General features: G+C 37.3%; 1 protein-coding gene across 1 annotated transcript in view; it reads right to left on the bottom strand.

The window, feature by feature from the left end:
- Positions 1-14,416, bottom strand: part of LOC127411924 (MAM domain-containing glycosylphosphatidylinositol anchor protein 1-like) — a 288,415-nt gene that overhangs the window by 188,171 nt on the left and 85,828 nt on the right. The window contains exon 4 of the mRNA XM_051647835.1: positions 5,338-5,512. Coding sequence (XP_051503795.1) covers positions 5,338-5,512 — 175 coding nt within the window. The remainder of the gene's footprint in view (positions 1-5,337; positions 5,513-14,416) is intronic.

The following is a 14,416-nucleotide window of genomic DNA, read 5'->3' as shown; positions in this document are numbered from 1 at the left end:
CAATTTTCATTTTCAAGTCCAATCTCATATGTATCTCTAGAGTCTCAAAAGAGATTTCAACAAAGGCTCAAACTGTGCTCAGATACCAAAGTCTGCAATCAACAGAGATTTTTCAAAGCATTTCTAATTAAACTCTTCCAAGTCAAAATTATCTGGGCTAGGCTATGAAATTTATAGCACTCTATACACTACTACTACTGTAGATATTGAATATTGAGTAGTTATTTATTACATAAATGAAGCAAGAAATATACAAAGGAGTATATTTTAATCTTTTTCAAACAACTCTAATATTTAAAATATTGTTGCCCTTTTATGAACATTACAGATGAAAGATAATTCTCTTTTAAATAAAATAAGGCTTTGACATCATAAAGGCTATTTGCACTTGCACTCATCCTCTAATGATTTGAGAGGCTTTTCCCAAATTTCCGACATTTCAGGATGACATTTAGCGAGCAATGATTCTCCCTGGAATTTTTTAGGGAACAAACGTTTCAGTGCACTGAAACGATTTTGCGACTGGGACAGCCCTAGAATTGGCTGACTCTGTGATCAGTGCCCTGAGTACTGAACTAGGTAGCTGATTGAGACAAACCCATTTTCTTCTGGTCATACCCTTACAATTAAATCTATACCTCATACAAACTTTTTTGCATTTTAACTTTTTCATTAAAACATTATTCAGAATGCTTATGAAGCCATTTTCCTCATGATGACTGTTGGTTAGACATGACACGACACACATAAACACAAATTAACATGAGCAGAAATCAATGTCACACTCATATGTAAACACACAATGCTCACACACACATACTCCCTCCAGCTTTCAAAGGCACACACACACACACACATGTAAAAACCCATGTAAACACCCTATCATACTTCAACAAATACTCAGATAGCACTCTTAAACTCAAGATCTATGCAACCATTGGTGCTAATAATTCTAAAAGTGGCTCTCATGAAAACTGAAGAGTGTATAAAAATTTTAAGAGATTATATATACATTTTTCTTCATATATAATACCAGATCCATCCAGCCTGAACGTATGTAGAATGTGAACATAATGTCAAAGCCAAAATGAAAACATTATGCAACGAATACTGAAAATGTCTGGTTAAATCCACCCAATCGGCTGCTCCACACATGTTGTTATCTTACCTGCTGCTGGAATGTGTGATCACATTGCTGTACCAAATGAAAGGGTGAGAACTGGGTCTCTGAACCAAGTCCATCCTTACAGTAGAGGCATGCTGACCCCAGAACACAGTTACCCACTGTCTCACTGGCCAAAGTGCCATGGTCAAAGACTGAACTGCCCGAACAAACAACCACCTGAATGTGTGTGTTTGTGTTTGTGTGTGTGTGTGGGTGGGTGGGTGTGTGTGTGTGTGAGAGAGAGAGAAAGCAAAATTTTGTACAATATTAGGACTTGTTTTCAGAGAATACAGAGAAGTTTTGTTTTAAAGATAAAGTGTAATAAGATTTGTTTTATATATATATATATATATATAAAACCCTGTTGGTTATATATATATATAAACCAACAGGGACTCCGGAAAAAAAGGAGGGAACGAGGAAATGAAGGAGAGAGATTCGTCATCACTTTTCTAACTAAATAACTCTTAATAGTCGCTTGTGTCATTCTGGCCACGTGTAAACACAGGGATTCTGGTATAAAAGCTGCCTAGGTCTTTTTTTTCAGCTGCACAAAAGAATCAGGTCACTCCGAAAGTCTTATTGTCACGCCTTTCCCAGATAGCTCTCAATCCCACTTCCGTAATTCTTCTATCTTTATCTCTCACACCTTCTGTACCTCTCACCTTTCTATCTCACAGCTCAAACTCGCTCTCTCTCACTCTCTTTTCTCGCAGTAATGGGGTTTGGTGCTGTAGAAGATTGAGGGGGGGGTTGTGTGTGTTTGTGGTGGGTCATCCACACTGTGCCCTGCCGCTCTGGCCTGGCTGAGTCTAATTGCCGGTGTTGTGGTGCTAAATTCATTCAGGGAGCCATTTAGAGCCAGTGGGGGGAAATTGAACAAGCTTTGCCCGTCAGAAGTGCTTCCACTCAGAGCAGCTGTCAACCGGCCCTGTTTACCTGCTACACAATTATCATCCGGCCCCGGGGAACCCTATGGAACAACACATCTTGCCACCGAGGGGATGGGGGTGGGGGGACATGCTAAGCTCCAACCGGCCGTGAGAAATGAAGTGGTTTCTAGTCATGTCAAGTATGTGCATAAACATAGTTTTATCTGAGAGCTGGTGGAGTCATTTTAAACTTTGATTAAAAACCCTATCATTTTCATCCATACAGATCTAAAACATCCCAAAATGTTGACACTAATGCAATGCTATTTATACTAATGCTGATATTTTCTGCTCAGCTCTCTGGCAAACCAGATCTACAAATTTAAAAAAGAATGGAACAGAATTCAGATATCTTGAGACACATTTTTAAAAGTTATTTAAAGAAACACAAGGTCTTAAAAATCTTGTCAGTCATGCGTGAGATACTGAAGAAAAAAATCTCAAAAGCGAGATGCAGTGCCACGATCAAAGACGTCTGTCTAGTGTTTACAACAGGGACTAAAAACAAAATGGTTTTGATTTCAGTTTGCTCTGAGCAAAAACTGTATTTTTTAATTCCAGTTCAGAAGTTCTGCAGCCTCCTTTCCAAAAGGTTAGAACAAAATAAAAGAACGGTTAATAACGTTCTTTTTAAAATTACAGTACTCTGCAATAATGTGTGGGTGAAATATCAATTCTGCAGTGTTGCCAGATCTCACAAGAGAAACAAGCAACCTGGTCTGGAAAAACAAGTCCAAAATAAGCCACCAAAATAAGTTTATCAGCATAGAAAGCTTAACAAGCATACAGCTAATTGACAGTTAAGTATAATTTAAATTACAGATCTGCTTCTCAGTCAAAACCTGGCAGCAACAAAACTGTATTAATCCATCTTATCTACCAACAATTCAGTGAAGACTTGGAAACAACTGACAAATGTACCTTTTACCTCTAATAATGTTTTTCTAGTCTCTGGATTAACCGTGCATGTACAGTATATGTAGTAATTATACATAATTGTTAAAAAGGTCTTCATTCACAGAATGCGACATCCACAATGTGCAATTAGGCAAAGAAATGTGACGCAGCAGTTTCCTTCAGGATCAAAGCACAAGTTTAATTTTTATGGGCAACATGAAGTGGTGTAGTTCCAAAAATATACTGTGAAAAACCGTTTTGCCTTTGGTTTCATGAAAAAATTACCAACATTTAAAAATAATGTTTTCACTCCAGAACAATTGAAAATCATTTTGTTCCGGTTTTCGGTTACGTTATATAGGCTAAAAATTCCATTCGTTTACGGTTTTTGTTTTCGGTCCTTGAACCGTTTTTAGTCCCTGGTTACAAAAAAAAATTATAAAAAGCAACGCAGACAAACACAAAAACACGTTCGGTGTAAATAGCTCCTAAGGTTGTTCGTAGAAAGAAAGGATGTTCATAGAGAGTGAGGTTGACTGAAAAGAGTGAGATTGCTCATAGAGACGTGAAGTTGTTTGTAAAGAGTAAGTTGTTTTTGGAGAGTGAAGTTGTTTTTAGAGAGTGAAAATGTTTGTACAAAGTAAGTTTGTTTGTAGAGAGTGAAGTTGTTTGAAGAGAGTTAAGATGTTTGTAAACCGTAAGGTTGTTTGTATGGAGTGAAGTTGTTTGTAGAGTGTACGGTTGTTTGTAGAGAGTGAAAATGTTTTTAGAAAGTATGTTTGTTTGTAGAGATTGACGTTGTTTGAAGAGAGTTAAGTTGTATGTAAAGTGTAAGGTCATTTGCATGGAGTGAAGTATGGAGTTTGATGTTGTTTTTAGAGAGTGAAAATGTTTGTTGAAAGTGAGGTTGTTCTGAGGAAATAAGGTTGTTCATGGACAGTGAATTGTTTATAGAGTGTGTAAAAAAATAGAGAGTTGTTTGTAGAGTGTGCGGTTGTTTGTAGACAGTGAAAATGTTTGTAGAAAGTAAGTTTGTTTGAAGAGAGTGATGTTGTTTGAAGAAAGTGATGTTGTTTGTAGAGTGTGCAGTTGTTTGAAGAGAGTGAAAATTTAGAGAGTGATGTTGCTCATAGAAAGTGAAGTTATTTGTAGAGTAAAGTTGTTTGAAAAGTGTGAAAATGTTTGTAGAAAGTAAGTTTGCTTGTAGAGAGTGATATTGTTTGAAAAGAGTTTAGTTGTTTGTTAAGCGTTAGGTTATTAGTATGGAGTGAAGTTATTTGTAGAGTGTTAGAAAGTGAGGTTGCTCTGAGGAAATGAGGTTGTTCATGGACAGTGAATTGTTTATAGACAGTGTAAAAAACAAATAGAAAGTTTTTGTAGAATGTAAAGTTGTTTGTTGAGAATAAGTTGTTTGTAGAGTGTGAAGTTGTTTGTAGAGAGTAAAAACGCTTGTAAAAACTGAGGTTGTTCTGATAAAATTAGGTTGTTCATAAAGAATGAGGTTGTTTATAGAGAATGAAGTTGTTCTTATAAAGTTATGTTGCTTTTGGTGGTGTTTGTGGGGTCTGGCTGTAGCTGCTGACCTGGCCCTTGACTCAATGGGACAGTGGGTCAGTGGTGCTGGGCAGCCCTGCAGGGTTTCCCTTTCACACATAAACAGTGTGACCCTGTCTGTCTTCTGTCACTTTAACTCACACGTTCGATCCTTCCAATTCATTCACCCGAACTCTCCAGGCGTATCTGTCCAGTGCAAGCCGTATGTCTCTCAGTCACTGCTTATTAAACTGTCCCAAAAATCAGTGTGTGTATTTATGTGCTTCCTCATTTGTCTTGGCAGCTCAATTGAGCATTGTTTCCTCCTGTTTTCCATAACCACCCACACAAACATACAGCCCAAATACTCTGTTTATTTACCTAGACCCTTTGTAGGTCCACACTGCAAATTCTTCCAGCCAAAAACCACCCACTTAGATGGAAAGAGCTGTATGAATGACATGTAAAGCGATAAATCACATTTCATATCATTTTTACATGTTATTTAGGGACAAGTTAATATGAGATGTCACTAACTTGGCAAACCCAGTGATTATTTATTGCTCGTTGTTTCAACCCGGACAGACTGACGCCCAGAAATCAGATTGGAGCTTACTAGATCAAGAAAGTGTTTTCCAGGTTTGCGTGCACAGATGCATTAGATGGTTAGTTAATGGATTAGACTATAATTTACCCAACCAACAATGGGACAAAGATAAAGCTCTGGAGAGTTCACACTGATTCAACTCCTTCAGGAAATGAGGGAGTGATCAGGCCGGGAAGAGGAGGGATCATGGCCCTATCACTTACACTGCACATCTACGCGAATGGACTTGATGGCAGCCACCCCCACCCCATTCTCAGCCTTGCAGTAGTAGCGGCCACCCTGCACTCTCTGAATGTTGGGGATCCGTAGAGTCTCATCGAAGATAGATGTCTCCTGGAACTTGTCCGAGGCACTGCCTGCTGTCTTGGTCCACCGCACCTGCAGGGGGCGACATTTGGAGACTCATGAGAAGTTTGCAAATTGATGGAGCCAGTGACAACAAATGAACTAATAAAGTTCAAATTTTATTTCAGTGCATGTTTAATATGATTCATTTCAAAGGTGCTGTAAGCATTTTTAGCCACTCTGGAACTTCCAGAAAACTGAGCCATTGAATTAGTTATGCCCCTTTTTCCAAAAATACCATTGAAACCAACACTGAGGAGAAGAGTCTATCTATCTATCTATCTATAGCTAGCTAGCAATATATAAATTAACATTAATCAAGATTAGGAAATGCTGCAAAAATAATGGTTCATTGTTAGTTCATGTACCTAATGCATTTACTTATGTTAACAAATACAACCTTATTGTAAAGTGTTTCTGATTTTTTTTTCCAAGTGAATCTACAAAAAAAATACCTTAAAACTGTATAAACAGGCGGTTGCAAAGCTAAGAAAGACGTACACAGGTCCTCGATTTGTATGATTTTGACCTCACTGTAAGTACAGCATTCAGAATCTGTCTTTAATCGCACCCTCACCCATCTTAATCATTCCTTTGACTCCTTCACACAGTCTTTGCATTGAGTGTGTAAGGTCAAGAGAACATTACAAAGTAAAGTTTATGTAATCTCCTACAACTAGCCACCTCTGGACATCAGAAAGCTGCTTCCATTATAGCAGGGGTCACCTCTGAACAAGGTACCATGCGGGTGAGCAGCGATTGTAGTTGGCAGCGGCAGGACGACACGAAGGTTAGGACGTACATGCAAAGGATTTTGTGATTACACAAACCTGTGCAAACGGCAGGCTTTGTGTTTGTTCAGGTTTATTTGCCTGTGGATTTGGGACACAGCTGCAGTTCATTTATCAGGTGGACTAGGTGAGAAATTAACACAGAGCACAGGGAGAGAGAGAATTCCGGCTGGGAGTCACCTCTCCTCTTAGTGGCAAAGGACAAAAAAGCTGGTGGCAAAAACTATTTGAAAGTATTTTGTAACAAAACAATGGTCCTTTAGATTGAAAAAGCAATATTTAATTAACAAACTAATGCTAATAGCTTTTGCACTGTAGTGAATATGAGGCTCATTTGTACAGGCGTGGGATTGTCGCTGATAAGTGACTTAAGTTTAAACCTCAGGCAATGCACTTTATCTAATGGAACACTTTACCCGAAAATGAAAATTCTATCATCATTTACTTACTTTTTGTTCTTCCGTTGAACGCTTAAGGAGGTGTGAGGCAGAATGACTCAGTCACCTTTCACTTTCATTGTATGGAGAAAAAGAATGAACGTGTATGGTAACTGAGGCTAACATTATGCCTAAAATCGAATTTTGTATTCTGCGGAGGAAAGAAAATCCTAATGAATAATGAATAATTAATATTCATTAAATTCATCCTATCAGCCATTGTAGCCAAGTACATTCAAAATGTTTAATTAAATACAATTCTTGTTCAAGATAATTAATGCATGTTTTCCAGTTTTTCGACAATACAGTAATAAAAAAAGCGATATTTTCCTATATATATTTTTACAAAACACTTTTTTTATGAACAGGGTGTGCAAAACCTACTACTTCACTCACTAACATTTTGGAATTCACTTGTTATTTATTATTATTATAACCTAACAATTATTAGTTGTTGTCCAGTTTTTCATAATAATACAGAATGATACAGTATTATTATTATTACTTTGATGATTTGTTGTATACAATAGTAATATATTTCTGTCTTATTTACTTTACTTCCACCTGGAGCTTATATTCTAATGCTGCAGTGTATTGTTCATCATGTTGCAAAAAGGCTGTATTTTATGTAAGCATTGTAGGCAACATTCATAACAGTAACCAGCCACAGTAAACATACAAGGCATGCCGGCCCCTCAGCACACTAGAGCAGAAGGGAAAAAAACATTGCCGTTTATCAAGCGCTGAAACTTTGCTTGGTGCAGAATAATCTGCAATAATGTTAAACATTGTAACAGTCACCTCTTTGCAACCTGAACTTGTTCAAAACGTTAAATCTTTGTGACACCTGTGCTAAAAACAGTCTAGACGCAGCACAACGAATGAAACAGAACGCAGGTGTCTTAACGTGTGTTTTTGATACCTAAATTATTTTTAACTTGACACAGTATCTAAAAATTTGCCGGTCCTGCGTGAGACCCTGAAGAAACAGCGAGATGCGATGCAGCAGTCAAGGACATTCGTCCAGCGCGTTTACATAGAAAAACAATGGAAAGTCAGAGCAGACGCACGCAAAAACACATTCAGTGTGAACGGCCCTAACTCATGGGCGAAACAAGTGCATAAGTCCTGTATATCATAAATTACAAACCCGAACCCAAAGTCCAACTTGAAAAACTGACCCAAACCCGGCCTACCTCTAACGTGAATGGCTCTAAGAGCGCTGACATCAGCTTATTCACGTGTGTACCCAGAACGACATGTCACCACTCAAGTGTTTTTTGCGGAGGTTTCCTACCGGGGCCCCCCGACGTCCGGGGCACCATGCAATTGCGTGGTTTGCGTAGTGGTTATAACCGCTACTGGTTCTCAACTCTATTTGTTCTGATAATAATAATATACTAAAATAATAATAAATTAACACTAAGCACACTAAGCAAAAATCAGCCACATAGCAAATGTTCCATTGATTTGAACAGGCTATGATTTTTGCATCTGCTTGTTTTCACAAAATGCACAACATTAATAATGTAATGTTAATAATTTTACATATTGCATGATACTATGCTGTTCATAGTTATATCCTTTCAATACATTTCAATGCTTGATTTTAAGGGTAGCACTTTACAATAAAGCTGTAAATACATTAACACAATAGTTAACATGAACTAACAATGAGCAATTCCATTACATCATTTACTAACATTGCTTAATGTTAATTTCTGCATATACATGTTTAATATTAAAGTTATATATTAGTTCATGCAGCAACATAAACATACAAAAAAAAAAACTGCAACAAATATACATTAAAGTGAGGAGAAAAATATTAATAAATATGATGACAGATTTAGACACAGCAAATCCCCACTTACAATGGAAGTGAATGTGGCCAATCAGTAAATGTTAAAATACTCACTGTTTCAAAAGTAAAGCCACAAGACGTAAACAATATGCATTTTAACATGATTGTAGTGTGATAAAATCGTTTACTAAATGTTTCCGTATAAAGTTTTATCCAATTTTACAACTTCGTTGTTGCCATGTATACATAATGCTGTAAACCCTAAAACGACTGTATAAATGACTAAAATAACTTTACAGCTCAAATAATACACAAGTATTAACAGAAAATCAATGCTAGTGCTTTCATAAAATTATAAGATTCGCATTTTTGCCTTTAAACCCTCCAAAAATTGGCCCCATTCACTTCCATTGTAAGTGTCTCACTGTTACCTCGATTTTTTTAAAGGAGGAACAAGTTAAAATAATTAATTTGGTAATCAACACAATGCCACAAATGCTGCCGTTTGAACTTAACTTGTATTGAACCTGGAATATTCCTTTAAATTGGCCACTAAATCGGTTCCTTTCAACACCGTAGTTCTCGCTATTGGCAAAACCCGATATCGGTTGACTTTTATTTTGGACTGACTTAATCTGACAATGGAACAGTAATATATTTATAAATTAACATTAACCAAAATTAATAAATGCTTTAAAAAAAAACATTGTTAGATCATGATGCCTAATGCATGTACTACTGTTTTTAAAAAAAGTTTTATACCCTTTTCTCCCAATTTGGCATGCCCAATTCCCACTACTTAGTAGGTCCTCGTGGTGGCGCGGTTACTCACCTCAATCCAGGTGGTGGAGGACAAGTCTCAGTTGCCTCAGCTTCTGAGGCCATCACGTGGCTCGTTGTGCATGGTACAGCTGAGACTACCAGCATGTGGAGCTCACGCTACTCTCCGTGATCCACGCACAAATTACCACTCGCCCCATTGAGAGCGAGAACCCCTAATCGCGACCACGAGGAGATTACCCCATGTGACTCTACCCTCCCTAGCAACTGGGCCAATCTGGTTGCTTCGAAATTGCGACTCCAGGGGTGGTAGTCAGCGTCAATACTCGCTGAGCTACCCAGGCCCCCGCATTTACTACTGTTAACGAATGTAAACTTATTGTAAAGTATTACTATTTTAAGGCCATTTTTGTTTACCTTTGTATAATAATACATTTTGGTACTATGCTGGGTCGTCTCTTGATGTCTAATATCAAATCTGGGTCCAGAAGCAAAAGCAGATGAGAACGACTGGCATAGATGACTGCCTAATTCACCAATGCAAGGATCCGCCACTGTGGGTGGCACTCCAAAAAAGTACTGTTTGTTTTCTCAGTTGCCCAAAACTGTGCCATCATCATGTTAATTCACCTCAAAGGTCTGCCACAGACAGATGAGAGACAGATGGCACAGGATAGGCTATCATTACAGTGGCCTCGCACGGCTCGCATGCAAGAACCGAAAGTCACGGTGGTGTAGAAACTCTAAATGCAGAGAGAAGGGCATCGGAAACAGTGAGGAGCGATGGGTGATAGAAACAGACACAGAGATGCTGCAGCTAGAGGAAACCCAAAGAAAAAAATTGGTCATGAAACAGATGAACCGATGAAAGAGACAACGCTGCCCTTCGTAACGTCAACAGCTGGCGTACATCACCACGTTTTTCTGTTCTTGAGATCCCAGCAAACAACGCAAGCCTGCTCTGTCTCTCTGTGTCTTCACTGTTTTCTGTAGCTGTCTGCTCTTGGGAGAAAATTCCCAGGAGTCTGTGTTAGCCGTATAGTAGTGATCTGTCTGTACTGCAAATTCATGCTCTGTTCACACTGCACCCAATTTTTACTTGTTTTCTGAATCCTATGACATCTCGTCGTGGTGCTGAACTCATAATGCACATCAAACAACATGAGCATCAGAGGCATTAATGCATACATTCATGCATATGCTTATGTACTGAACCACTTTAATACTGTACAGTGAATGTCACATGTGAGTATAAATGAGTGAATTCAGACAGAGCTGTGAGCACTACTGTGCTTTGTACAGTACATGACATTACAGTAATTTTGCATACCAAAAAACCCCTGAAAAAACTAATTGAAATCCATTCAGACTGAAACACATTTCCAAAAATCGGATTTCAAACCACATATTTATGTGGTTTGGTTTGGGTTTGTAAAACTGGATTTCATGTGTTTTTTTGCTATACAAACAACTATGTGTCTTATCCCATGGTGCATAGATACTAAATACATAAGGCCTATACAGACTTCAGGGCTTTTTAAACTTTTGGACAAAATTTTACTGTCTTTTATCAGTAACGTATGTAATTTATCCATTTTTGTTGAATTTGCTGATTGTTTTTCCAAGCCAAACTGTCCTTTTCTGTCTTCGTAATTTTTTTTATTTTTGTTACATTTTCTGATAAATAATTTTACATTTTAATCTGCCCTGTTTTTATTACTTTTATTAAATAATTGCATTAAATGAAATTAAATGGTGACACTTTACAATAAGGTTGTTTTTGTTAACATTAGTAAATGCATTAGGTATAAGAAACTAGTAATGGGCAGTGTATTTTTACAGCATTTATTAATCTTTGTATTGTTAGTTTACAAAAAGTAAAATTGTTCCTTGTAAGTTCATGTTAGTTCATGGTGCATTAACTTGTGATTTTAAAAATGTATTAGTATATGTTGAAATTATCATTAGCCTATATTAAAAGTATTGTTCATTGTTAATTCATGTTAACTAATATAGTTAATGTTAACAAATCGAACCTTATTCTAAAGTGTCCAAATACATTTTTATTTTATTTAATTTTACTTAATTTACTTAATTACTTTATTTTTATTTTATTTATTTATTTATTTATATATTCCAGCATTTTGTGATGTTAAAATATTTTTGTATTTTGAATGCAATACAAAACTGAATAATTGACTTGTCCCGGTCAGTGGCGCCTGCAGCTGTACGGCCACACACATTGTGCGTACCATGAACTTTTGACAACTGCGTCACGTTTCGCTGGGTTTTTAGGATCTCTCATGGGAGCGCTGCATTTTTAGAAGCCGTGTCAAGTTATAAAGAACTTCTTCAACTGATAAAAATGCGTCTCGAGACACCTGCGTTCTGCTCTTTTCATTGTGGTGCGTTTAGCTTTTTTAGCAGGAGAATGCGTCTTTTCTAAAAAGTTTCTGAAAAAATGCTTTAGCCAATAGTTATATGAAAGCTACTCATACTCAAGAAAAAGAAAATGCTTCTCTCAGAGTCACCAGAATTGAACGCTTTGGTGTTTTATTCTCACAGTGGAGCATGCCCCCAGACCCCCCTAGATATTAGGAAGATTTCTGTGCGTACCCTTAGACAAAATCCTGCATGCGCCCATGGTCCCAGTCAACTGATTTCCTACACATAGCTGTGCTAGTTTCTTGTCTTTCGTATCACTCCATGGTCTCTTTCTTCTCACATAATAAAATAATACTTAACTTTCTTCTTCACTGGGTAGCTGTGTAATAAACAGGATACTGTCAGCCAGTCATTATCGCCCAGTCTGGGTTTATGTTGTGATAATGACTGCCTAGTTTTGCACTGCTTTGGTAATAAAAATGTAAAGTTTTTGTCATATCAATAAAGCACACTAAATTGAATAGAGAAAGAGAGAAAAATGGTTAAGAGAGATTGGAGTAATAAAGTCACAGTGCAAAGCTGAGCTGAAAACATTCAGCTTTTGTGTGCAGTAAACTGCTCTTCACTGATTAAACATGCTTACACATAAAAAGCCCAGCAATGGGCATTAAATGCGCTTACAGTAGCAATAACCCTATTCCATCACTGAAGAGGAGCACTGCCTCCCAGATTTAAGCAGAAATGACAGGCATTAAGCAATAAATATCTCTTTGCGGATGCTTGACTTGAATTGGTGTCACTTGTGGAGAACTTCATTTATGGAGGTAGTTATAGGATGGTCGGAGAGAGAAAAACGAGAAGAGAGCTACGAGGAAAGGGATAGAGAGGGCTTGGGAAAATGGGAGTGGGATGATAAAAGCTCTTTTCAGACAGATCAAGTTTTCCAGATATTTATTTGAAATATTATGAATATATTTAATATTAAGAATACATTTTTGAAAAGACATTATTTTATATAGGCTACTGTAGACTATGTTTGCTATGATTTCTATGCCGATAATTCTCCCATGGGGAAAAAAGGAATTGCTTATATTTTCACTTATTTTGGGTGAGCAAGTCCCTTATTTTGTTCTAACTGGCTACCAATTGGAGAGGAAGCTGCAAAACGCCAGAACCAGAACTAAAAAATAAAATTTCTGCTCAGAACTAACCGAAATGAAAAACATTTAGTTTTTAGTCATTTCTGGTATGATTTCACTCTAACTAAAGTGTTTACATGACATTTTAAAAAGAAGATTTATTGTTATAGTCTGAATAAAACAGAACTTTTAAAGTGCAAGTAAACATACATGCAATCTTGGTAAAAATTATTAAAAAAAAAAAATTAGCTATTGTTTTTTGGCATCCTCTGAGATATGTAATCCTGTCCAGATAGGAATGTCTGTGACTGTGGCATTTGTTTTTTTGTTTTTTTATAATGAATCTCAATTATTTTGACCTTTTCTGAATGCTATACCTAAAGTGAATTTTCTTGTGTGCTGCCTGGATCACATTCATTATGAATTTAAACCTTTTTGCAAACTTTCTCGATAAAATAACAGATGATGGTAGGAACAAAGTAAGAAAGAATTAAATCAATAAGGAAAGTTAAATTACAGACTTTTTAGAACTGTACTAGCAGTGTCAGGTATGATCTTCTTCATTGCTTACATAATGTTTGAATTACAGAGGCCCCGGTAAGTATTTAGACACTTTTGGACATTTGATCCACGCTTAAAATACAGGTGCATCTCAATAAATTAGAATGTCGTGGAAAAGTTAATTTATTTCAGTAATTCAACTCAAATTGTGAAACTCGTGTATTAAATAAATTCAATGCACACAGACTGAAGTAGTTTAAGTCTTTGGTTCTTTTAATTGTGATGATTTTGGCTCACATTTAACAAAAACCCACCAATTCACTATCTCAAAAAATTAGAATACATCATAAGACCAATAAAAAAAACATTATTAGTGAATTGTTGGCCTTCTGGAAAGTATGTTCATTTACTGTATATGTACTCAATACTTGGTAGGGGCTCCTTTTGCTTTAATTACTGCCTCAATTCGGCGTGGCATGGAGGTGATCAGTTTGTGGCACTGCTGAGGTGGTATGGAAGCCCAGGTTTCTTTGACAGTGGCCTTCAGCTCATCTGCATTTTTTGGTCTCTTGATTCTCATTTTCCTCTTGACAATACCCCATAGATTCTCTATGGGGTTCAGGTCTGGTGAGTTTGCTGGCCAGTCAAGCACACCAACACCATGGTCATTTAACCAACTTTTGGTGCTTTCGGCAGTGTGGGCAGGTGCCAAATCCTGCTGGAAAATGAAATCAGCATCTTTAAAAAGCTGGTCAGCAGAAGGAAGCAAGAAGTGCTCTAAAATTTCTTGGTAAACGGGTGCAGTGACTTTGGTTTTCAAAAAACACAATGGACCAACACCAGCAGATGACATTGCACCCCAAATCATCACAGACTGTGGAAACTTAACACTGGACTTCAAGCAACTTGGGCTATGAACTTCTCCACCCTTCCTCCAGACTCTAGGACCTTGGTTTCCAAATGAAATACAAAACTTGCTCTCATCTGAAAAGAGGACTTTGGACCACTGGGCAACAGTCCAGTTCTTCTTCTCCTTAGCCCAGGTAAGACGCCTCTGACGTTGTCTGTGGTTCAGGAGTGGCTTAACAAGAGGAATACGA

This window comes from Myxocyprinus asiaticus, chromosome 21, assembly GCF_019703515.2.
Source record: "Myxocyprinus asiaticus isolate MX2 ecotype Aquarium Trade chromosome 21, UBuf_Myxa_2, whole genome shotgun sequence".
Taxonomy (NCBI): domain Eukaryota; kingdom Metazoa; phylum Chordata; class Actinopteri; order Cypriniformes; family Catostomidae; genus Myxocyprinus; species Myxocyprinus asiaticus.
Note: the sequence above shows the minus strand (reverse complement) of the source record. Positions and strands in the feature narration are given on the sequence as shown.